The sequence below is a fragment of the Capra hircus genome, chromosome 4 (assembly GCF_001704415.2).
Source record: "Capra hircus breed San Clemente chromosome 4, ASM170441v1, whole genome shotgun sequence".
NCBI lineage: Eukaryota > Metazoa > Chordata > Mammalia > Artiodactyla > Bovidae > Capra > Capra hircus.
The window spans coordinates 91,425,297-91,452,567 of record NC_030811.1 but is presented as its reverse complement, the minus strand read 5'-3'; the positions used below and the strand labels follow the sequence as shown (position 1 = coordinate 91,452,567).

Here is a 27,271-nt window from a genome sequence, read left to right as displayed (position 1 = left end):
AAAAGTAAATTCAAATTGTCTGTATTTAAATTGATAACTTTTTACCACGTACTTTAAAAAGTTAAATACAGAAGTACTCATTCTGAAAGGTACCAGATCTTTGTATCACATGATAATGGACAGAGAGCTAAATAAAACTGTATTGCAAAGACAGTTGTCCTTTGGAGGCTCCAACAATTCTCCTTTTATGGTGAGTTTCTCTTCTCATCCAGTTCCTTTGCCTCTGTGATCCCTCTTCAACATATATGTTTCTTAAGCACTTATTATGCATTGTACAAATGCGGTCCCCTACATAGCTTAGGTTCTCAGTGTGGCTGCTGCATATCATTCTTTAGACCACTGTCTCATTTTTTCTTACAACTAATGGTTGGGAAGAATCTTATCAAACAACTCATGATGAGGTAGTAAGTATTCTGAATTGCTTAATGTACTTCTTAGTACCATAGTTTCTGCATCTCATATATAAATAGGCCTTAACCCAGAAGAATTAATTTACACCTGCATCCAATAAGGGGTAAATTTTCTTAGAATGCCTTTCTGGATGTCTTCAAACCTGAAAGTCACCTGCAAACAAACACAGTCTTCTAGTCTCTCATAACAGAATGCTGTTTGATGTCTGGGCTGTGCTTTACTAGACACTAGAAATGCAGGTGCATATGGTGATAAATATATTCCCTATTACATTTATATTGAGTTGGTCTGTTTGCTGTTATCTTTGCCCCATAGAATTATGAGAAATGCTTTGCAGAAGTTGGAGACTAAAACATTGGTATGTTCTTCTAACTGCCTTAAAATTATTCCAGAATATTCCCAATTTTCTTCATTATGCACAAATTAGTGATCAATGTTCTATATCTAAAATGTGACTGATTTATTGATAGCTTAACCTGAGATGTTAAAAATGAATACTACACTATGTTTGTCTTTCTTTGAACTAGGAGCTGAAGCTAATTTTATGCTGAAAATTCATCCTCTGAAGAAATATCCTGTGGATCTTTATTATCTGGTTGATGTCTCAGCATCAATGCACAATAATATTGAAAAATTAAATTCAGTTGGAAATGATTTATCTAGAAAAATGGCATTTTTCTCCCGTGACTTTCGCCTTGGATTTGGCTCATACGTTGATAAAACAGTTTCACCATACATTAGTATCCATCCAGAAAGAATTCATAATCAATGCAGGTATCTAATACTAGACATGGACTTCCTAATGCTAAACAAGTTTAAACCCTGTAAAATCTCATTTTGGTTTTATATCAAGGACTTACTAAATTATCTATTTTTGTTTTAATTAAATGAGAAATAAAAATATTGATAGAGGAAGGACATTCCTATCTGAAACTTCTAAGATTAAAAGGGGCTTTTATTTTTTATATTTTTCACTTAGTTTTTATTACAAACATTCAATAATCAGGCTACCCTATATATAAATACCCCTTTGAATATTCTGTATTTCTCTTTTTTATTGTTCCAGATTTGCTGAAGCAAGGCTTATCAATTTTAAAGCACTTATTCTGCCAGTATTGCACCTACATTTCCATTACTGTATTGTGACTGTGTTTATAATTACTTTGCTTATAATGTTATTTCAAAGAAAACTCAGCTAGCACATGGAGGGTGGGTAGGTCAAAAAATGAGGATTTGTTTGCTAGAAAGAGTTCTTTTTCTTATCATGTTGGAAGGCTGATTATAAATAGTGTGTGCCCTACTGTGAAAGGAAAACCGACCTTTAAAATACAAATTTCTCACACAACATTTAGCCTGTTGAATTTTTGGAAAGCAAATATAAATGTGTCCAGTTCTCTCTTAACAAAACATTTAATTTTATCATCTTCCTTCCGACTTTCATACATTGCCCAAATCACTTTACAGCGTATAGTCTAATTTACCAAAACAGCACTGCTGTCTGTTGTAGTGGAAAAAGACTGATGCATCTCTATATGGAGCTTCATACACCTTCTCCCCAAGCACAGATGCACTTGAGAAATAATCCTTACCTTTGAGGACATCATGGAATTCTCAAAACAATTTTAATGAATTTTGACTATTCATCAATGATTCTACAAGAATCACTTTAAAATTAGCAAAATATTTTAAAATAGCTAACAAAAGTACAGTATTTTAACTAAATTCCTAAAAATATTTCCCCAAAAGTGTTTTTCAGTTGTTCCATGAACAAATGTGATAAGAAATCACTGAAAATTCTCATCTCCTCTTAAAAACTAATAGTGTATATTAGCATAATAAAAGCCCTTAGGTGTCCTATATTAAAGGAACATGCTTAATCTTCTTTATGTTTTGAAGCCAAGCTATTATATTCCTACCTGCAAAGAAATATTCAGCAATATTGAGTTTTTCTCTGATTTTATAAAATATAGATTTTTCTCTAATAAAGTTTTATTGGCAAAAAAAAATGTATTCCCTTCTCACATCAACCACACACTTTTACATGAGTAATATTTTGGATCTTTGAAGGACACATAGCAAAACAATTTGCATTTCTTCTTTACCCATACAGTGACTACAACTTAGACTGTATGCCTCCCCATGGGTATATCCATGTGCTGTCTTTGACAGAGAACATCACTGAGTTTGAAAAAGCAGTTCACAGACAGAAGATCTCTGGAAATATAGACACACCTGAAGGAGGTTTTGATGCTATGCTTCAGGCAGCTGTCTGTGAGGTAAGAAGTTTCATATTATTGAGTGTTTGCTCAGATGTAAAATTCCCCAAGAATTTATGATTTCTCTTTGGTTTATGGAGTGAAACATTACAGAAAAGAATACATTCTTCTATCACTTACTTGTCACCAATGATACTCATTTTGGTATGTGTTCAGGACAGAGGGACTAAATTAGGAGAAGTTTATAAACAGGGAAAGATACAAGGGAAAGAAAACCTTATGTTCTTGGAAAATCATTTCCAAAAGGGCTGCTCTTTCCACTCACTGCTCTGCAAGGAAGAGCCAGGAATAGCTTGTTGTCCTACTCACGTCACATTAGGCAGTCTGAGCTTTGTAAACCTGGCCTGTGCTTCCTCTGTGGGAACACCAGAAGTCTCTTGCCAGGAACTAGTGTGGTTTAATGGCTGTGGAAGAGGATATACAAATAAAAGTTAATGGTATTTGTGAAACAGCGTTGAATTTATGCACATAATTCTAGCCTGACTTAATGTTTGTTAACTTATATTTAATGTTTACTTCAGATACAGACCACAGTAAAATCTATGTTATTGTACAAGATCTAATTACATGTTTATCTTAAGAGTCATATTGGATGGCGAAAAGAAGCTAAAAGATTGCTGCTGGTGATGACAGATCAGACATCTCATCTTGCTCTCGATAGCAAATTGGCAGGCATAGTGGTGCCAAATGACGGAAACTGCCATCTGAAAAACAATGTCTACGTCAGATCAACGAGCATGGTAATGTAACAATAGCCTATTAGTAATTATGACTCTTTGGGTTAGTGTAAGTTTAAATTGGCAAATTCAGCTGTCCCTGTACCAAGAAATTACCTAAAGGGTCATGATGCAGAGTCAGGACAAGTCATGAGAGACAAGTTACAGAACAATGCAATCTATAAATTTTGATCAATAAAATGTAAGGCTGAAATACATGGATAACATCTAGTAGCTGACTCTCTAATGTCCTACAAAGCAATGTATAATTTATGAAAATACAAGTGATAGAAAAGCTTACTTTTTTATGCAACTGAAGAACCTTCAAAGGAAAAGAGCATACACATATATGTTTGCCTGACTACTTATAGCTAGTTCTACAGGGTTAGTATTGAAAAACATATTCGAGATGAACAAAAGTGTATCTGACCTGAGGAATCCTCAGAGAAAAACAAAATCTAAGTAGAGACTAGGGGGAAAAAGGAGTAAAACAAGGTTGGCTTTTAATATTTTATACTTCACTCCTTCCTTCTGAAGTTTATCGGTATTTGGGCTTCCCTGAGTGACTCAGATGGTAAATAATCTACCTGCAATGCTGAAGACCTGGGTTTGATCCCTGGGTTGTGAAGATCCCCTGGAGAAAGGAGCTTCCTGAGGGTTAGTTTCACCTCTGAATCATATATTTAAATACAATCTCCTAGACCCATATTTCCCAGCATTAGCTATTCTACATGTAGAAAATCAATTGCATAAAGCATCATTTATTTGTGATGTGATCCCTGTTTATACATGCATGCAAATGTTAGAACAAAAGCTTCCAAACTTTCTTATATTGTGGCACCTAGGTCTCAGTAATCTTTACCCTGGTACACAAAGTCAAAACAAACAGACCACCTGACAGTTCTCTGTATTAAGTAGTTAGGGCCAAATAACATAACTATTTATGTTCTAAAAGCCTAGTAGCCAGTTAAAACAATAATACAGATGAATCATATATATGTATATATATATATATAAAATTTGTGTCATTCTTAGTAAATATGTTATAATGGGAGCTTCCCAAGCCTTGGAATCAAACAGGACATAGCCACCCTCATTTTCTGCTACATACTGATTTTCATGCTGCTTAGTTTTGCTAAATATGACATCATGTAAAAGAACAGAGCCAAATGTAATCATAAGCTGTGAACCACTTCCAGATGGTAGTTCATGGATACCTGACAGATGTCAAGTATTGCTATGCTTCCCTTAAATATTTAAGATATTTTGCAGCACCCTGGTGAGTGTACCACAGGGCTTGAAGACACCTCATGCACAGTTTGGGAAGTGTAATATCAGAAGCATATAGATTATGCTGAAATGTGTGTGGTTCCTACAAGTGAAATTTAAATAGTTTTAGTTAGTTAATCTGAAATGCCCTACCAGACTTTTTGAAAGTCTAAAGGAACAACTGCATTACCACATAAAACAAGATCAACCCTTGGTTGGTTTAGATTCTTGAAAGCAACCTTAACATTTAAAGATTTTTTTAAAGTAGCTAGAATTTGAATTTTAAAATCTAGGATTTGGAGTTATTCCCTTAGTGTCTTTCTCATTGTTGATTCTGTCTTACTCAGTCACATTTCACTTCATGGGATTCATCCATTTTAGTCATTTCTTATCTTTCCTTCTGTTCAATCTCTTTTAATCTGAGATAGAGTTCTAATTCATTTACTGGGAGTTGAGAGAAGACAAGAGGAACCATTCTATTGTGAGAAAAATAGAAGCTTTTTTTAAGGAAAAGTAATAATTACATTATTCTCAAACTGCATTGCAATTATCCTTTTAAAGTTTTGCCAAGTCACTGAAGTCAGCTCTCCACATTGTACTTTAGATGGTGCTGCTGCTCATCTAGGAAGGATTCCTTAAGGCAAAGAAATGTTCTCATACTTTTAGACATATTCCATGCCATATAACCTTACAGAAACAAAGTATAATTCTGGTGGAATTTTACACAGTGTTTGGACTCATATATCAGGAATTTGGACAAACTATCATGAAATGTATTTGTCTTATTGAACACTTTTACCTATTTAAAAGAATGAACATATCACTGATAACCTTCCACACGTCACTGATAGGTACTGAATAAACCAATATTGCTACTACCTTAGAAGAGTATTTTACCTCAGTAATCCCAGGCGTGTGTTTTAAGGAGTTCTTTCTTAACAAGTCTTATTCCCTTCATTTCCAGGGACACTGCCCTAAAACAAAAGAAATTCAAGCATTTTGATTGATCCCTTGACTGTGCATTTATACACACAAGATGTACTACTGCTCTGAAACCTCCTCTATCCAAGCTACCCTGAGCCTAACTCTAAGCATATTTATCTGCTCATATTAAAACGACTTCTATTCTCTCCTGTTCAGCCATTACAGAGGAATTTGAAAGGATAAAGTTTAGACAAGCAATAAAATATTTTGCTTCTTAGTTTTATCTCCAGCAGCCAATACCAGTAAAGTTGAATAGTATCTGGGCCTCTTGGTCCAAGACTCTGGTTCTTTCACTTATAAAAGGTAATAATTGATAAAAGGCATTTCATATGTCTAATTTACATCGTCCAGAGTTCTACTGCTTATTCACATAGCTATTTCATGAGGATCAATGTGAATTTCAGAATAGTAACATCTACCATGTTTTGAGGTTTTATTAACTGAAATCACTGTTGCTACATACAGTATCAGTATACTGCACACAGTACAGTGCATACTATATGAAATTTATCTTTATAACAACTCAGTAAGGTAGTCATAATTATCTTTCTTTTATAAATAGAAAAACTGAGGGTATAAGAAATTAAGAAACTTGACTGAGGACACACAGCTAAAAAGTTAATCAGTAGCAGAATCAGGGTTCAATCCAGTTCACTCTTTTAATAAATATGTATTCTTAACTACTTTGCCATACTGTCTCAAGGGATACCTAGAACAAATAGAGTGGTGAAGTTCTTGGTGTAAATTTTGCTCTACTTTCTAGTTGCAATCTTACTTATAGAATAAATAAAATAAAGTATATAATTTTTCTTATATATATTACATGATGAGATAAATTTTTAAATAATTTATATTTAAACATTGTTATATTTTATATATGACCATTGGCAAATAATGTTATAGTATTAACTAAATTACATTTTCCACTGCTTTTTCTCCAAGTGCCAGAATGAAAAACGAGTAGTAATATAGTTTTATAATTTACCAGTTATAATTTATAACAGTTTAAAATTTAAAAATTAATTCTAAAATGGTAGCTGCTGCTGCTGCTAAGTCACTTCAGTCATGTCCGACTCTGTGCGACCCCATAGACGGCAGCCCACGAGGCTCCCCGGTCCCTGGGATTCTCCAGGCAAGAACACTGGAGTGGGTTGCCATTTATTAATGGTGTAGATTCATCCTGTTTCCCTACCCAGCTCCTCCAGGGTGATTCCCAACCTCATTCAGAGCCCTCTTCACAACCAGTCACCCCCACCCTCAACCACGACTAACGCCAGAGTCTCCAATAACAATGAAACGGGCCCAGGGAGCAAGTATTTGGAAGAGGGAAACAGGTCACACAATGAACCATTATTAATGAGATTTTTAAATATTGCTGTGACTCTCAGTCCTCATGGAGAGATGCAAATAGGCAAGATCCTACCACACTGCTAATTGCATTTAGTAGCTTAGATTTGGTGTTTCTTTCTCTGAACCTTTTTTTCTTTTTGTGCCTCATCATTTTAAGGTCAGTGATTCTTCACTCCTCCTCTCATTTAACTCTCCAGAAGTCCTTTAATTTATATAGTCTCATAGAAATTACTAATATGTCATAAGAATAATAAAGTTAATTTTAACATAGCTAAACTGAAGCATATAATCAAAACTTTCACCCTATTTCCTGATTCATACTTTTTCTCTGCTTAACACTGTATAAAAAACTTTCAAAATTAAACAGATATGATTAGTTTAGAGTGTTAGCACCTCTGGGTTTTATGAACATGCACCATCAGCAAAGTAAAGGGAGTTTCACCCAGGAAAAAAGCACCTAGAAAGTTTTAAGTTTATATGCAATTTTTTTTTTAATATTGTTATGACTTTTAGTTTAAGGCAAGAGAAAACTTTCAGCAAGAGAAAAACAGAGTGACATACAGGGAACACCCATAAGGCTATCAGCTGATTTTATAGCAAGTTTTGCAAGGGAGGGACATGACACACTTTAAAGTGCTGAAAGGGAAAAAACCCTACAACCTAGGATAGATACTCTGTACAGCAAGTTATCATTCAGAATTGAAAGATTTTAAAGAGCACCTCAGACAAGAAAAAACTAAGAGAGTTAATCAATATTATCCAAACTTAAATGTTAAATGAAAAAGAAAAGGCTGTAACTAAGAAATAAATTATAGGAAGGGGGAAATACCACTGGTAAAGGCAGATATATGGTAACATGGTAGTTCAACTACATACATAAGCTAGTGAAAAGGTTACAAGACAAAATTATAGAATCAACTAAAGCTATAATAAATAGTTAAGGGATAGGCATGAAATGTAAAACATGATATCAAAAACACAAAAGGTGGAAAAGGGATAGTAAAAAATTTAGCTCTTCTACAATATGTTTAAACTTAAATGACTATCAGCTTAAAACAAGCAGACATAGTTATACATCAACATACATGAACTCCATGGTAGCCACAAATCAAAAACCTATAATAGGTATACAAAAGCTAAAATGAAAAGATATGAACTAAAGTCTACTACCAAACTAAAAAGAGATGAACACAAGCATACTATCTAAAGCAAATCATCAAACTACAAAGGAACAGACTGAAATAAGACAAAACAGAGAAACAACCAGAAAAAAGTAACAAAATGGCAATAAGCACATAGTTCAGTTCACTTCAGTTCAATTGCTCAGTCCTGTTCAGCTCTTTGTGACCCCATGAATTGCAGCTCGCCAGGCGTCCCTGTCCATCACCAACTCCCAGAGTTCACTCAGACTCACGTCCATCGAGTCAGTGATGCCATCCAGCCATCTCATCCTCTGTCGTCCCCTTCTCCTCCTGCCACCAATCACTCCCAGCATCGGAGTCTTTTCCAATGAGTCAACTCTTCGCATGAGGTGTCCAAAGTACTGGAGTTTCAGCTTTAGCATCATTCCTTCCAAAGGAATCCAAGGGCTGATCTCCTTCAGAATGGACAGTTTGGATCTCCTTGCAGTCCAAGGGACTCTCAAGAGTCTTCTACAACACCACAGTTCAAAAGCATCAATTCTTCGGCACTCAGCCTTCTTCACAGTCCAACTCTCACATCCATAGATGACCACTGGAAAAACCATAGCCTTGACTAGACGGACCTTATTCAGCAAAGTAATATCTCTGCTTTTGAATATGCTATCTAGGTTGGTCATAACTTTTCTTCCAAGGAGCAAGCGTCTTTTAATTTCATGGCTGCAGTCACCATCTGCACTGATTTTGGAGCCCAAAAAATAAAGTCTGACACTGTTTCCACTGTTTCCCCATCTATTTCCCATGGAGTGATGGGACCGGATGCCATGATCTTCGTTTTCTGAATGTTGAGCTTTAAGCTAACTTTTTCACTCTCCTCTTTCACTTTCATTGAGAGGCTCTTTAGTTCCTCTTCACTTTCTGCCATAAGGGTGGTGTCATCTGCATATCTGAGGTGATTGATATTTCTCCCGGCAATCTTGATTCCAGCTTGTGCTTCTTCCAGTCCAGCGTTTCTCATGATGTACTCTGCATAGAAGTTAAATAAGCAGGGTGACAATATACAGCCTTGACGTACTCCTTTTCCTATTTGAAACCAGTCTGTTGTTCCATGTCCAGTTCTAACTGTTGCTTCCTGACCTGCATACAGATTTCTCAAGAGGCAGGTCAGGTGGTCTGGTATTCCCATCTCAGAATTTTCCACAGTTTATTGTGATCCACACAGTCAAAGGCTTTGGCATAGTCAATAAAGCAGAAATAGATGTTTTTCTGGAACTCTCTTGCTTTTTCCATGATCCAGCAGATGTTGGCAATTTGATCTCTGGTTCCTCTGCCTTTTCTAAAACCAGCTTGAACATCTGGAAGTTCACGGTTCATATATTGTTGAAGCCTGGCTTGGAGAATTTTGAGCATTACTTTACTAGCGTGTGAGATGAGCGCAATTGTGCAGTAGTTTGAGCATTCTTTGGCATTGCTTTCTTGGGCATTGGAATGAAAACTGACCTTTTCCAGTCCTGTGGCCACTGCTGAGTTTTCCAAATTTGCTGGCATATTGAGTGCATCATCTTTCAGGATTTGAAATAGCTCCATTGGAATGCCATCACCTCCACTAGCTTTGTTCGTAGTGATGCTTTCTAAGGCCCACTTGACTTCACATTCCAGGATGTCTGGCTCTAGATGAGTGATCACACCATCGTGATTATCCGCATCATAAAGATCTTTTTTGTACAGTTCTTCTGTGTATTCTTACCACCTCTTCTTAATATCTTCTGCTTCTGTTAGGTCCATACCATTTCTGTCCTTTATCGAGACCATCTTTGCATGAAATGTTCCCTTGGTATCTCTAATTTTCTTGAAGAGATCTCTAGTCTTTCCCATTCTATTGTTTTCCTCTATTTCTTTGCATTGATCGCTGAAGGCTTTCTTATCTCTCCTTGCTACTCTTTGGAACTCTGCATTCAGATGCTTATATCTTTCCTTTTCTCCTTGGCTTTTCGCTTCCCTTCTTTTCACAGCTATTTGTAAGGCCTCCCCAGACAGCCATTTTGCTTTTTTGCATTTCTTTTCCATGGGGATGGTCTTGATCCCTGTCTCCTGTACAATATCACAAACCTCATTCCATAGTTCATCAGGCACTCTATCTATCAGATCTAGGCCCTTAAATCTATTTCTCACTTCCATTGTATAATCATAAGGGATTTGATTTAGGTCATACCTAAATGCTCTAGCAGTTTTCCCTACTTTCTTCAATTTAAGTCTGAATTTGGCAATGAGGAGTTCATGATCTGAGCCACAGTCAGCTCCCATCCTACCAATAATCATTTTTAATATCAGTGGGCGAAATGCTCCAATCAAAGGGCATAAGGTGGCTCATTCGATTAAAAAAAAAAACCATCTATATGCTGCTATAAGACACTCACTTGAGAGCTACAGATACACAGACTAGAAGTAAGGGGTTGAAAAAAGATACTCTATACAAATGGAAACAAAGGAAAGCTGAGGCAGCCGACCTGCATCAGACAAAGTAGACTTTAAAAGAAAGTCTGTAACATACGACAAATAAGGGCATTAAATATTATATAATGATAAAGGGATCCATACAAGAGGAGATTACACTTATTAACATATATATGCCCAATATAGGAATACACACACACACAGAAATAAAGAAACAGATGGTAATACAATAATAGTAGGACACTTTAACATCCCAATGACATCACTGAGGAGATCATCCAGACAGAAAATCAATAAGGGAACAGTGGCCTTAAATGAACCATTACACCAGTTGCACTTAATAGATATCTACAGGACATTCCATCCAAAAATAGCAGAATGCACAGTCTTCTCACGTATACATGAAACATTCTCCAGAGACCACATGCCAATTGTCTCGACAAATTTAAGAAGATAGAAATTATATCAAGCATCTTTTCTGACCACAATGGCATGAACCTAGAAATCACCTATAGACAGAAAAGTGGGAAAAGAACAAAGACATGGAGACTAAACAATATGCTAGTAAGAAATCAGTGGTCAAAGAAGAAATTGATGAGGAAATCAGAAAATAAATTGAGACAAATAAAAATGGAAACACAATACTCTAAAATCTATGGGATATACCAAAAGCAGTTCTAAGAGGGAGGTTTATAGTACAGGCCTATATCAAGAAATTAGGAAAAATTTAAAGAAGCAGCCTAACTTACCATCTAAAGGAAAACAAACACAAAGTCCCAAGGCAGCAAAAGGAAGGGTTTAATAAAGATTAAAGCAGAAATAAATAAACTGAAGTTTATTTAATTTCTTAAACTACAATAGAAAAGATCAACAAAACCAAAAGCTGTTTTTTTAAAAGATAAAATTAATAAGCTGTTGACCAAGATAATTAAGAAAAAAAGAGTACCCAAATACACAAAGTAAGACATGAAAGAGAAGTTCTGCTGTAATCACAGAAATACAAATGATCATAAGAGAATATTAAGAACTATTAATACCAACAAATTGGGCAAACTAGAAGAAATAGGTAATTTCCTACAAACATACAATATTCCAAGACTGAATTAGGAAGAAGTAGATAATTTGAACAGATCACTAACTAGTATTGATACTGAATCAATAATCAAAACCTCCTAAACAAAAGTCCAGGACCAAAGAGCTTCAGGAGAATGCCACCAAACATACAAAGAAGAGTTAATATCTGTCTTTCTTAAACTATTTCCAAGAATTGAAAAGAAAATACGACTTCCTGAGCAACTTTCACTTTCATTTTTTTCACTTTCAAACACTTCCAAACTGATTCTATGGGGCCACTTTTACCCTGAAACCAAACTCAGACAAAAACAATACCAAAAAAAAAAAAAAAAAAAGGTCAATATCTCTGTTCAACATAAATGATTATATCACTATATGCAGATAACATGATACTATATATAGAAAACCATAAAGTCTCCATCAAAAAACTATTAAAACTAATGAATTAATTCAGTAAAATTTCAGGATACAAGATTAACATACAAAATCTGTTATTTTTCTATACACTAATAATATATTAGTATATATTTTCTCAGGGACAGAAAGCAAGAAAACAACTTCATTTAAATTTGCATCAAAAGGAATAAAAATACCTAGGAATAAACTTAATCAAGAAGGTGAAAGACCTATGCTCCGAAAACTATAAAACATGATGAAGCAAATTGAAAATGATAAAAAGAAATGAAAAGATATCCCATGCTCTTGAGCTGGAAGAATTAGTATTGTTAAAATGGCCATACTACCCAAAGCCTTCTACCCAAAGATGTAATGCAAATTCTCATTACCAATGGCATTTTTCACATAACTAAAACAAATTATTCTAAAATGTATATACAATCACAGAAGACCCCAACTTGCCAAAGAAATATTGAGAGAAAAAAACAAAGCTGGAAGTATGATTCTCTCTGACTTCACACTATGCTACAAAGCTATAGCAATCAAAACAGTACGTACTGACACAAAAACAGACATATAGATCAGATACATAGACAGTCCAAAAATAAACCCATGCACATACTGTCAATTAATCTATGACAAATGAGGCAAGAATATACAGTGCAGAAAAGACAGACTCTTCAACAAATGGTGCTGGGAAAACTGACAGCTACATTCAAAAGCATAAAACTAGAACATTCTTTTTTTCACATCATATTCAAAAATAAACTCAAATGGATTAAAGACCTAAATGTAAGACCAGAAACCACAAAACTCTTAGAAGGAAACACAGGCAGTATGGTCTTTGACAAAGATCTTAGTACTATTTTTCAGACCTGTCTCCTCAGGCAAGGGAAACAAAAGCAATATAAACAAATGGAACTTAATCAAACTGAAAAGCTTTTACACAGCAAAAGAAACCATCAACAAAATGAAAATGCATCCTATTAAATGTGAGATGTTTGCAAATGATATGTCTAATAAGGGGTGAATATCCAAAATATATTAACAGTTAATACAACTCAATATCGAAAAACAAACACATGTATTTTAAAAATGGGCAAAAGACCTCAATAGGCATTCTTCCAAAGAAGAAATACAGATGGCCAACAGGCATCTGAAAAGATGTTCAACATCACTAATCATTAGGGAAGTACAAATTAAAAAAACCACAGTGAGATATCATCTCACACCTGTCAGAATGGCTATCATCAAAAAGACCACAAATAACAAATATAGAAGAGTAATGTAAAGAAAAGGGAATCATAGTGCATTGTTGGTGGGAATTTAAACTGGTACAGCCACTATGGAAACAGTACTGAGATTACTCAAAAAATTAAAAATAGAACTAAGATATGATCCAACAATTCCACTCCTAGGCATATATATATGAAGAAAATGAAAATCAAAAAGACCTATGTACCTCAATGTTCATAGGAGCACTGTGTACAAAAGTCAAGATAGGAAAGCAAGCTGTCCACCAAGAGATAAATGAAGTTTGCGGTATATATATATATAGCAATGGAGTGTTACTCAACCCTTGAATGAACTATTGCCATCTGCAATAACATGGATGGATCTAGAGGGTGTTTTGTTGAGTAAAATGAGTCAGATAGAGAAAGACAAATACTGAACATATTCACGTATATGTTGAATCTGAAAAAAGTACAAATGAATGACTATAACAAATCAGAAACAGACTCACAGATACAAACTGGTAGTTACTAACAGGGAGAGGGATGAGGGAGGGGCAAGATAAGATAAAAGGATTAAGAGGTAAGATTATTAGGTATAAAATAAGATACAAAGATGTAACATACAACACAGGGAATATAGCTAATATTTTGTAGGCTAGGCTATTATAGCTAATTGCTTATAATCTATAGAAACAGTGAATCACTATGTTATACACCTGAAACTAATATAATATTGTAAAGCAACTACACTTCAATTAAAATAATATGTACATGTATATGTGTGTGTGTATATATATATATTACAGATTTTTAAATTAATGAAATGCCTGATTTTAGCTTGCGATCTGTTTAGAACTGTAAATGCCATGTGAACAATAAGGACTTCAATAATAACTTTAGATTAGACCTAATTTGAATGCTTCTCATGCTTGCAGGAAACTAGCCAGGAAATTATTTCTGCAAACAGTATTTAGGTGTTTTTTTTGTTTGTTTTTCCTAAGAAGTGAAAGCAAAGTTGCACATAGAATCACCTGGGCTAGGCTCAAAGTAGACTCACACTGCTTCTAATGCCCCTAAAAATGAGAAAAAAAAATGATTTTCCAAAGTAACTCAACCAAAACAAAAACTGATGAAAATATTTATGAAATAGAATGTTCTAAATAAATTATGTTTGGTTAAATCATGTTTAAGCAGAAAATTTTTTATTACCATTCTCATTAAACAGCTTACAAAAAATGATTAGTCCATGCCCCTCATTCACTAACTAAGGATATCAAGAATGCAACAGACACCATGTTGACAGGAGCCACAAATTCAAACACTTCAGGAGCCAGGTGGAAATGGTAAATGCATGAGGCAAGTCAAAGCATATCCAACAGCCCAGCATCTAGCCTTTAGTAATGGTCTCCAAATGTCTTTTACTGAAAGCTGTCTTTTATTAAGCAGCTACGGTATTTGCTCCTTTACACTTAGGGAGCACCATCCAATATCCCAGTGAAGTATAGATATTGCTATTACCTCCATTTTATAAGTGAGAAGATGGAAACACTAAAAGAATCAGGAACAGTCTGTGGTCACACAGGCCAACATAGCAGTGTCTAGGTAAATGACAAGCAATGTGACATCAGGACATGAGCCCCTCAGTTCAGTTCAGCTCAGTCGCTCAGTCATGTCTGACTCTTTGCAACCTCATGAACCACAGCATGCCAGGCCTCCCTGTTCATCACCAACTCCCAGAGTCTACCCAAACTCATGAGCCCCTACTAATCATTAATTTGGGCTTAATAATTAGAAAATGGTAAATTAAACATGTGTTAACCCATTTAATCCCCACCGTAACTCTGAGAAGTAGATACTAGATACTAGTACTTATACCTATTTTACATATATAAAATCTATATCACAGAGAGGTAAAGACAGATTCCCAGTGTCATGGAGCTAATAATTGCAGAACCAAGAGTTGAAGCCCCAAGTGGTCTGTTTCCAGGGCCCCTGCTCCTGGTATGGCTCTCAGCCAGAACAATTTTGTATCCTGCCTCCATGAAGACATTGCAATGTCCAGAGATATTTTGGTTGTTACAACTAGGGGAGCAGGGACATATTGGCATCTAATGGGTAGAGGCTAGGGACATCGCTGAGTATCTTACAACACACAGGATAGTCCCACACCACAACACAAAATATAAATAGTGCCACTGATGAGAAACACAGGCCTATGAGATTATTACTGTACAGCCATATAGATAGAAAAATAGGCCAATGGGAGAGATGGCAACTGACAACACATAAGTCTTCATCTTTAAATAAATCTGTGCTATCAGATTGTTCTCATGCTTTGTCATCTAAAAATTGATTTATAAAAAATAATGGAAAAATAATCCAGATAATTGAGTGCTTTCACTTAACCAAGACATTTTTCCATATTGTAGTATGATATGCAATACTTCAAATTCTATATTATCGTATAACTTTTTATAATGAATCTCTTTTATGGAGAATCTTAAATGCTTATTTTTTATCACTACATAAGTACATTATTAAAATTCATACATCTCTACACGGTTATTTCTTTAACCAAAACTGTTTTCATTTAATCTTTCTTACCTCCTCTTTCCCTCTGACATTTTTAAGTTATTTCTCACAAATCACAGTGAAGGTGTTGGTGAAGAAGAAAAATGTGAAAGGAATCCTTTTGCCCTTAACTACTTAGGCGTTGCTTTGGCACATTGCTGTCTCTTCTCCCTTTTGGCCATGAAATTTTTGTTATCTCTATTAATTATTTTCAACGTTTAGAGAAACAATATGTAATAGGTTAGATAGAGTGGGAGTTAAGGCTGAGGAGTAGCGACGTCACCAAACCAGGACAGCTGGCTGAGAGGGAGTATTTCTGCTAGTGAAATACAAGACATAAAAGGTAAAATACTTAATACTTAAAAGATAACTGTGCTTCATGGGGGAAAGGGGAAAGGGTTCAACAATGGCCATTAATCCACAACTCTCCTGTTAACAATGGTTTATTTAAACATCTGTTAAGCATTTGTAACTTTAACAAATTGGCCTCGAGGTACTTAGAATTTACTTTTAAAACAGTTTTTTCTAGGGTTAAAAAATGTGTTCTTTTAAGCTTAAAAATACACTGACCTTCTTAATGATCTTCTGAGAAAAAAATAATTTTCTGGATTTAAATTTTGTATATTTTCAGTCAGTGTTACTTCCTGTTTTTGAGAAGGAGAAAGAGATTAAGAAGGCTCCAAAAACTGCTTACATTTTGGACGGTTTTTTAAATATTGGTTTTATGTGTGTTAAGTATAAGCTGGTCAAAAACATGTGGATTAATTTTTCCATAAAATATGAATGGTTTTAAAAATTAAGAAGAGGGAATGCTTGGCAAACTCTGATTATTTTTTGTCAAAGCAAAAATATTTGAAAAGCAGTTGTTGCCATTAGAAAATATTCCCAGTACAGCTAGATACATTTTTATCATAAACTGACAACCCAGGATTTGAATACAGGATTTTCTTCTTTTAAATAGACTTTGTACTACACCATGTTACACAGCAAATATATATTGCATGCATGATAAGATGCTTCAGTTGTGTCCGACTCTTTGCAACCTTATGGACTGTAGCCCGCCAGGTTCCTCTGTCCCTGGAATTCTCCAGGCAAGAATACTGGAGTGGGTTGCTGGGCCCTCCTCCAGGGGATCTTTCCAACCCAGAGACTGAACCTGGGTCTCTTGTGTCTCCTGCATTGGCAGGCAGGTTCTTTACCACTAGCGCCACCTGGAAAGCCCATCAAATATATATGCATCTATACGTTAATATATTTGCATTTCAACACTTGTTACTGAATTTCACCTCAGAATGTGATTGTCACTAATATGTCTCTGTTTCTGAATATTACATAATCTTTTAATTATGTCACTTGGAGTCCAGTGTTAACCTAAAAGGTGCTAAAGACTTTGTACTATGTTGAATGCAACCCTCTTCATTTTTCTGAGCTTCTGATATTTTTATGGCACTTTTGTCTTTAAAAAATCCTTAATACTTTGATGTTAACATTTTTTTTAGTAATTTAAATGCCTCTAGTAAAACAATAATCCTTCCCAACCCAATACATGTTTATGTTAATCATACAGTTCTACTTATTACAGATGTTTGGAAGTGTATGGAACTGATGCACTAAATTTCACTCCCTTCTTTGTCTCATTTTCTCATTTCTCATTACAGGAACATCCCTCACTAGGCCAACTTTCAGAAAAGTTAATAGACAATAATATTAATGTCATCTTTGCAGTTCAAGGAAAACAGTTTCATTGGTATAAGGTATGTTAACTCCCAAAATGTAAAAATTAAAATGTTTGCATCTATAGTTAAAATTAGAATACTCCTCAGAACCCCAGGTAAGGATTCTGGGGTTCTTATACTTTGTACCGTCTATTTTTAATACTAAATTAACTAATGTATACCACACAGTGTCCTAAGTTAACATTTAAGTATAAATAAATGCAAATTGTATGTTTGCAAACCTAAAATTAGAATCAAGTGAGAGCACTGATAGTACTTGGTACTGAAGTGAAGTGAAGTGAAGTCGCTCAGTCGTGTCCGACTCTCTGTGACCCCATGGACTGTAGCCTACCGGGCTCCTCCGTCCATGGGATTTTCCAGGCAAGAGTACTGGAGTGGGGTGCCATTGCCTTCTCCAGAGGATCTTGCTGACCCAGGGATCGAACCTGGGTCTCCCGCATTGTAGACAGACTTGGTACTGACTGTGGCAATATTGGAGAAGACTTTTATCAGGTGAAACATAGTTCACACCCCAACTATACCATGTCCACATTTCTGCTTATTCTAGTCCTTGGGCATATCTTTATAATAGATTAGATTGGGGAGCATCAGTATTTTTCAACAAATCTAGCACCAACATACCTAGATTTTCTCTAGGTCATCTAATAAAGGAGTAAGAGGAGCCACGGAAGGGGCTGACTCAGCCAAAGCCTTCCTACATGAGAACACTTTTGGTTTTGTCCAGAATCTTTTCAGCAAGGCGAGTCCTACAAGCAGAACAGACATTTGACACCTGCGTCACTCTGGCAGCACCCCACGGGATTCCTCCTGTCACCCTCGATATAGAACTTCTGTGATCCTGCTATAGCTTTCTTTGCACAGTCTTTTAGATTCTTTTTTCCGGAAACTCTCTTTTCTTCATTTCTACAATGGTGTGATACCCTAATTTTCGTTATACATGTCTGCTCACTGGATCTTCATCTCCCTTGTTGTCTTTGCTTTTACCTTGTACCCACAATGTCCTTTACTCCTTTTTTTTTTTTAATATTTCAGAGAAACTATTTTTTCTTTTGGTTTCAACAGCTACTTGAATTCATTTGCATCTGCCTTAAAGCTGGTGCTCCTGTCACCAGTTTCCCTAATATCTGACTACTACATTTATCATCTGAAAGTGCTACTTTAATTATATCATTTAATCCCTTAGCAATTGTATCATTTCTTCCCTACAGTGAAGATGTAATTCCCTCTTTTCCAAAGTTTACATACCATGGAATTCATTTTAAGGAAACAGCTGTTATATCCACAGAAGTAGAGCTCGGACTTAGATTAAATGCCCAAATCACTTTATTAACAATAGTAACAGCTTCCACTTTTTGAGTACTTACTGTTGTCAAGCACTGAGTTTATTAACATTAATTCATTTGATACTCTTTAAACTCATAACAAGAAGGATAATATTACTAATATGCCCACTTTAAAGATGAAGGAAACAAATGCATTTAGGGAGGTTATATACTTTCCTAACAGCCTAAGTCCTGTGTTCTTAACCTCTAAGCTCAAATTTCAAATTGAATTTCAACTCACTGAGCAGCTTTTTATTCTTTTGCTCCTTTTTCTCTGCTATTTATTACTTCTTGATGGTGATATTGGCTCTAGTAGTTTCTTCCTACTCCTTTAAGAAAATTTCCACTGACTGTTAAACCATAAAACCAGGTTTATTATTAATTGAATTGCATGCAAAGTAAAAATCAACAGGTTCTAAAAGCGTAACAAGCTCTGCTGAGTCCTGTGTATGCCATGCAGTCACCCAATTTGGTTGCTCACAGACATTTTTATTAATCACCTTTGTCTGAGTTATAACAGCTTCCTAACCCATCTCCCAAATCTACCTTTCACCTGGCTGCAGGATGAGCTATTTGAATCACACTTTGAGTAAAGTGCTCCAGTGGTTTCCTCTGATTATTATGGCACATGAGGCTAGTGGGTCCCTGCTTGCCTCGCTGACCTCATCCCCCAAAGCTGTCTGCCTTAAACTTGTCTCTCCAGTCATGCTTCTAATTCTCCTGGGAACACACTCGCCAGGCTCTTTCTTTCCTTTGTAACTCTGTTCTTGCTATTTATCTCCCATCCCTGGAAGCGATTCTCCATTATTAGTTGATTAACTCTTACTTATCCTTGAAGACACAACTCATGAATCACCTCCTCCAGGAAACAGTCCCTGACAGATTTCCCCATGGCTCAAATGCCTGCTCAGTATCCCTTGCGTTCAGTTCAGTTCAGTTCAGTTGCTCAGTCGTGTCCGACTCTTTGCGACCCCATGAATTGCAGTACGCCAGGCCTCCCTGTCCATCACCATCTCCCAGAGTTCACTCAGACTCACGTCCATCGAGTCAGTGATGCCATCCAGCCATCTCATCCTCTGTTGTCCCCTTTTCCTCCTGCCCCTAATCCCTCCCAGCATCAGAGTCTTTACCAATGAATCAACTCTTCACATGAGGTGGCCAAAGTACTGGAGTTTCAGCTTTAGCATCATTCCTTCCAAAGAAATCCCAGGGCTGATCTCCTTCAGAATGGACTAGTTGGATCTCCTTGCAGTCCAAGGGAGTCTCAAGAGTTTTCTCCAACACCACAGTTCAAACGCATCAATTCTTCGGCGCTCAGCCTTCTTCACAGTCCAACTCTCACATCCATACATGACTACTGGAAAAACCATAGCCTCTAGTCAAGACGGACCTTAGTCGGCAAAGTAATGTCTCTGCTTTTGAATATGCTATCTAGGTTGGTCATAACTTTTCTTCCAAAGAGTAAGCATATATGACTATCGCTTCATGGGAACATCATGTTTTGAAACTGTCATTTACATTCCTATGAGATCCTTAAGGGTAGAAACTATGTGGCCTAATAATTTAGCATTTCCAAAGTGGCATATGATGTTACTTAATGAAAGTTATATAAATGAATTTTTTAAATGTCTGACAAATATATTTCCCTTTTACCTGAGGTACTAAATTATTTGTAGTAGCTTCTTGTTCAAGTAGTAGCTGGCATACAGCAAGAACTCAGTGATACTTGTGAATGATAAAATGAATATATAAATGCATTTCAAGACTTTTCATAATCTGATTCCATATAAATATGCACCATTCACTCTAGTAAAACTAGTTACTTCTCTATTCTTAGTTAATCTACAACTTCAGTAAACCTTTAAGCCTTTACTAATTCTCATTTTCTCACTAGGAATACCTAGAGTCCATTTTTTATGGACCATCAGAACACCTGTTCGATGAAACTTCCATTTGTGACTTTGATTTTTTTTTCTCCTGTCTGGACAAACATGTCCTAAAGACCGCTCCATGAAAAAGCAGTTCTGCAAAATATTTATGTTACATGAGAAAACAGTTTTGTAATTAAGTAAATGTTAGAGAATGCGGCAGTTATTGTAATAATGCTAAATTATTTCTGAACTGCAGGGGTATACATTTTGAGTCTCTATGTGGAAGAAACCATATGCAGAATTTATCAAATTCATTTGCCCTCAGAACCATTTTCATTTTAAAATCTTTTGGGACTAGGTTCTGTGGTCTATACTTTAAAGTTTAAGTCAGCATGTAACTTGGGTACTCACACACACGCATGCACATACAAATACATATCATTTTAGGTATTTATGTTTTAGCTGCTTTAGTTAGTTGCTTATATTTTTTCTTGTGTTTTAACTTTTTTATTCATGTAATGACTCATCTTCCATTGATACCTATAAGATTTTTAAATATTTCTTGATTGCTAAGCCACTGTTCAGTTCAATTCAGTTCAGTCACTCAGTCGTGTCCGACTCTTTGTGACCCCATGAATCGCAGCACGCCAGGCCTCCCTGTCCATCACCAACTCCCGGAGTTCACTCAGACTCACGTCCATCGAGTCGGTGATGCCATCTGTACGTAGTAAGATGCCACTGTACATAGTTGTAATTTACTGAATGCTATTGGTATGCTTTCTAGGACCTTCTACCCCTCTTGCCTGGCACTATTGCTGGTGAAATAGAATCAAAGGCTGCAAACCTCAATAATCTGGTTGTAGAAGCCTATCAGGTATGTATACATTGTACACATTTTTTTTCAAATAAACTTTTAACCCCAATTTCTATAGCAAGGTACAAACTAATGCTCTATCATCTTGAGAGGAGTGATGGAAAAACATCAGATTAGGAATTAGGAACCTGATGTAGCCCTGGCTCTACCACTAACTAGTTACAGAACCTTGGTAAAGTCATTTCAGCTTTCTGTGTTTCACTAGGTCCTTTGACACAGTTTACTAAGTTCAGGTTGAGCTAGAGACTACTAAATTTCCTTCCTTATTATATGTTCAGAGAGTCACCAAGTCACAGCCATAGAATATACTTTATTACCAAGAAATATCATAATTTCCAGTGCCATAAAGATAATGAATCCACTGTGTTATTTAAACAGCAACTTTCCAGAAAAAAATGTACTAAGATATAGAGACTGCTAGGAGAATTTTGTTGGGGTCTCCTAGATCATCACTAGGTTGTTCAGTTGTTTGATTCAAAGAATTACCTTAAGTAATTCTCTTAATTACTTTAAGAGATATACTATTTTATTGAGATGACAGTTGTACGATGTTCCCAGGTTGTGAAGAGTAGGTGCTAAATACAAAGTTAAAGAAATATCTGCTCTCTCAACCTAGGTCATTCCTAGATAGAATAATCTCTTTTAGGACACTATAAAAACAATAACTGTCATTTTAATACCACTACGAACTAGTTATTTTCCATACATGACCTCATTCAATCCATTCAACTGACCTATAAGGCAGGTATTAGTACTCCCTTTGTGTATTTGTAGAATTTCAAAGAAGCTAAGCAAATTAACCAAAGGTCAAACAGCTAACAAGCAAAAGAAGCAGAACCAGAACCTAGGTTTTCCTAAATTCTAGCTTTCAGGTGCTTCCTTCTGTATTATACCGTCTGTTTTCTTTTTTTTTTTTTTTACATAGTGTTCAAAGATATGCTTGGTTCTATCTTGAATTTATGTGCCATTGACAAACTCTCACTTCTTCAAATGCTCTTATTGCCTTCCTGACACAGTAGAGTTGAATGGTATTAACAATAGCCCAGGTATTGTTAGAAATCTCAGGCTTCTCATTTTCTTCATGGAACATCTGCTTTCAACTCAGGTACAAAAGAAAAAGATAGAAGGGGATACAGGATAGAAAGTGAAGGACTTGTTTAAACTTTCTTTCCTTAAAAGGAAAACAAATCTTGCAAGGTTTTTTGTTTGTTTGTTTTGCCAAGGAAGTATTCTATGTCTCAAGACTATGTTGGATGAAATAGGAAAAGCATCTTTAATTACAAGTTCTTTCTCACTGTTACCAAAAAGAGAGCACTAATAGGACTAGAGGGACATCTTATCGAGGAAAATCAAACCTGTGTACAACTCATTTCCAACAGTAATTTGTTCCCAGGGATAATCAAAATAAGAAAGGATCTTACACTATTAGAAGTCACCCTACTTTTCATAATATGAACCCACAAATTACCCCTTAGAAAAAATAGAAGTTGATAAAATTTCCTACATATCAAATTACACCCGTGGGAAAGGAAACAATGGCTTTATTTTTATGTTCTTTATTTGCTAGGTTAGGTATGTGATGCATTATCTAATTGTAGTTCTGATTAACCTCAAACAATTTTGAAAATACTAACAAAATCAATAAAAACTCTGACTAACCAATATCCTTAAGCTGGGATTCTGTTATAATTTTATATGTCTGTACTTTAAAATTTTTTCTGAAAATTCATTTCTTCTTCACAGTCCACAAGAAACCATTCATTCATAATTCATTGAAGAAAAAAACTAATATTTATTCTACTTTGTAATTCTTTGCATTTCATTTTTAAGACTTGTAAAATTACATACAAATTTAGTACATGGTGAATGTGATTGCATTTTATTTTTTATCCTTTACATTGCCATCAAAATTAAAACTATATAAAAATTAAAACTAAATAAAAACTATATAAATTAAAACTATATTAACACTATAATAAAGTATATAATTACTTAATCTTAATTTAACTGAAATAAAAAATAAATTATATTGAATAAAAGGAATTATACTTCATAAAAAGTAAATTCTCTCTGCACCTGTTAGATATTAAAAGGCAAGCTTAAGACTGTCTGAAACTTGGGGAGGGAGGGAGGAGGGGTTTCGGGATGGTGGACACATGTATACCCGTGGCTGATTCATGCCAATGTATGGCAAAAACAACCACAATATTGTAAATTAATTAGCCTCCAACTAAAATAAATAAATTCATTTTAAAAAAAAGACTGTCTGAAACAATTTCTTAATCTCAAAACTGGGTAAAATTTTAGGTATTTGTCTTCATATCATGCTTGAAAAAACACTGATATAACTAGCTTAAGGTTTTAAGGGGAACAGAATTTCAAAGGGCAAAAACAACACTGATGGTATTCTGGTATTTCCTTCTGATTTGTCAAATCATCACCATATCAACACCATTAGTGGCTCAGTGGTAAAGACTCCACCTGTAACACAAGAGATATAGGTTCAATCCCTGGGCTGGGAAGATCCTCTGGAGAAGGAAATGGCAGCCCACACCAGTATTCTTGCCTGGAGAATCCCCATGGACAGAGGAGCCTGCTGGGCTACAGTCCAGGTGACAAGGAGTCAGACATGACTGAGCAGGAGAAGTTTCTATTTTTTCCTGAAACTGTTTAATTAAGTGATTACAATGTATGGATTCTCTGGTTGATAAAAAATGTGACTGATATAGTCTTACCTAATTCAAATACAATTTACTAATTTGAGGAAGTTATCTTACTCTAAAGATTTACTATCATAATTCCATGATCAGTTATTAATCTCTTTGTTGACTATACAGTTGAAAAAGAAAAATTACTCAAGTAAAGAATTAGAACCCATGGGGATATCTTTTTCCTTCCTTGCTGACTCTTTTCTTACATATTTCATCTTTTCCCTTTCCTTTTGTTTACAAAAATAAGGATTTTTGCATGTGGTAGACTCTTAGTTTTATCAGATGAAATTCACACAGATCTGCAGAATATATTTAATATAGCTGTAACTTTTGGAACTGAGATGGGAAGAAATTAGGATGTGCTTGATACATATAGTCAGAATAACTGGCAATATATACATGTTTTTTGAATGACTGTGTATATATAAGTGAATAAATGAGTGAATGACTTTCTGCCCTATTTCAGTATTAAGAATTGAAACAATAAGCAAGCTCCAGGGATTTGGCAAAAATTCTAGGCCATTCTTGGAGAATTTACAGGGCCATAACTGGCAGGTATTTCTTATACCTACAGTATAGAAATGGCCTCCACAAAATTTACCTTTCAATTCTGTATCAATAAGACATTTTAGTTTCCATGATAGTCTTAAGTATCTGAAACTGAAATGTTTCTTTAATAGCAGTACATGTCAGAAGCGTGTTCCAGATTTTAAGCTGTTAAGATTTATGTGCTATGATGTATCGTATTGTGCATGTATTTTCAATGCTTTCTTCAAATTTTATCACAAAATATAAATATTATTGGATTAAAATGATTATTTCTGTAACATAGGCTGAGTGAGAAATGTCTCTGAAGTGATCAAAATGCAGTCATGGAAATACATGAAAAAAATAGAGCAATTTAAACACAGATAATCTAATCCTTTAGTATTTTTTATATATTTCAAATGTAGCTAGGTCATTATGTGGAAATACTGTTTTTAATCAAGATATTATAAAGATAGACTCTTTGATTTAGTTAAAAAATTAAATCTAGAATGATATGATAAACTTGATTTTGTTTAGTTGCTTACATTTGAAACTGCTATAGTATACAACTAAAAAATGTCATCTCTGCAGAAACTCATTTCAGAAGTGAAAGTTCAGGTGGAAAACCAGGTAAAAGGCATCTACTTTAACATTACTGCCATTTGTCCAGATGGGACCAGAAAGCCAGGCACAGACGGATGCGGAAATGTGACAAGCAATGATGAAGTATGTGGGTGTGCATTTTTCCGATTTAAAGTAAATTAACTTGTTTGGCATGCTTTCTCACAGAAAACTCAAACCATTCTGAAAACTTTGCTTACTACTGACCTTAAGAATCTCATTTAAACTTCAAAGTAACTTTCATTGTCTATTCCTAAAGTTCCTACTAGTTGTAACTCCATTGACTGTTCTCTCAAATTCTCTAGTACTTATTTTAAAATAAATATGTATCATATTAAATACTTATTTAATAATAATAACTTTATTATTATTGAAGACACAGCCAGTATATGTTAGGAAATCACATCTCCTCGAACAGGAAGTGTCTGTTCTTATGATGATGATAATACCTTTTTGTTTCAAATCTGAAGATTTTCAGAGTAAATGTGAAAGCTGAGGGTAAAAGCAATACAGAAGAATGGGAGTGATGGAGCTGTTGATTAGGATTAAGAATTATAAACTTCTCTGGTGGCTCAGACACTAAAGCGTCTGTCTACAACGTGAGAGACCTGGGTTTGATCCCTGGGTTGGGAAGATTCCCTGGAGAAGGAAATGGCAACCCACTCCAGTACTCTTGCCTTGAAAATCCCATGGACGGAATCTTTCACTTTGTGATTGTCCCAGGACACTTATATTATCTCAATACAATGATCTAGGAAGTAGGGAAATTTGTTAAGGACAGCAACAATAAAAAGAAGTGTCATCATTTAACTAAAAAGGAATGAAATATGGAAAAGAGATTCAGATTACAGCAGCATGAGGAAATAAGACCATGGGAGATAAGGATTCTCCCAGGATTGGCACAAGAGAGAGTAAACACACAGAGATATACTTTAAAAAGAAATTCTTATAGAACAAAGTGATTTTCAGTGAGTCATTTACCTCAGTGAGGCATCAGTTGCTTCATTTTTAAATAAATAACTTGAACTAGAATATTTCTAATCACTCTTCCATCCATCTCTAAGGTACTATGATATTATTATTTTAATATCATGCTATACAGAAAGAGCTATTGAAAGATTAAAAATCCTACTGTTCTGTTAATAAGATTGAATAAAGGAGAATCTTCCTTTCTTTCTGATTAGAATATACTTTTCCCTCTTGGGAAGTTTAGAATCTGCAGACAGTATAGTTGCTCCAACAAACTGTATATTTGAAATTAATTATTTCAAATTCAAGTTCTGTTGGCTTCTCTATAATCACTCCTTGAATTTTGTCCAAAAGACATTTTATACCAGTTTACAAAAAATATATTTTATTTACACTGAATATAGAGAAACTTTTTCTTTTGTGCTCGTAAAAAATAATGCAGTTATTACTTTTTGAGAAAGGATTAGCTTCTTAGAAGAAGCTCTTTCTTTCAAAATCAATTTTGGCAGAATGGTTTAGCTTATTTCTTTTTCTTTGTCTACATCCTTTTTTTTCCCGTTACTTTCAACCAAGTGGTATAAACAGTTTGACTATCAAGAAGAGTCATTTGACCTCTTAAATTATAGAAATCCCAAGTTTTGCTCTACTTAATTTTGGCAGTGACCACATTACCTTACAATCTGTTACTCCTTAATATTTTAAAGAGAAAAAAACATTTCAAGTCTGACATCAATTGTACTGATTTTAATATTATGAGACTAATT

General features: G+C 35.1%; 1 protein-coding gene across 3 annotated transcripts in view; it reads left to right on the top strand.

The window, feature by feature from the left end:
* The window catches only part of ITGB8 (integrin subunit beta 8), a 95,063-nt gene that overhangs the window by 53,003 nt on the left and 14,789 nt on the right, over nt 1–27,271 (top strand). For 2 of the 3 annotated variants that reach the window (XM_005679027.3, XM_013963182.2), the window contains exons 4-9: nt 939–1,185; nt 2,522–2,687; nt 3,269–3,427; nt 17,534–17,629; nt 21,589–21,678; nt 25,509–25,643. In XM_005679027.3, the coding sequence (XP_005679084.2) occupies nt 939–1,185; nt 2,522–2,687; nt 3,269–3,427; nt 17,534–17,629; nt 21,589–21,678; nt 25,509–25,643 (893 nt within the window). The remainder of the gene's footprint in view (nt 1–938; nt 1,186–2,521; nt 2,688–3,268; nt 3,428–17,533; nt 17,630–21,588; nt 21,679–25,508; nt 25,644–27,271) is intronic. The other variant, XM_018047339.1, reaches the window with a different exon arrangement.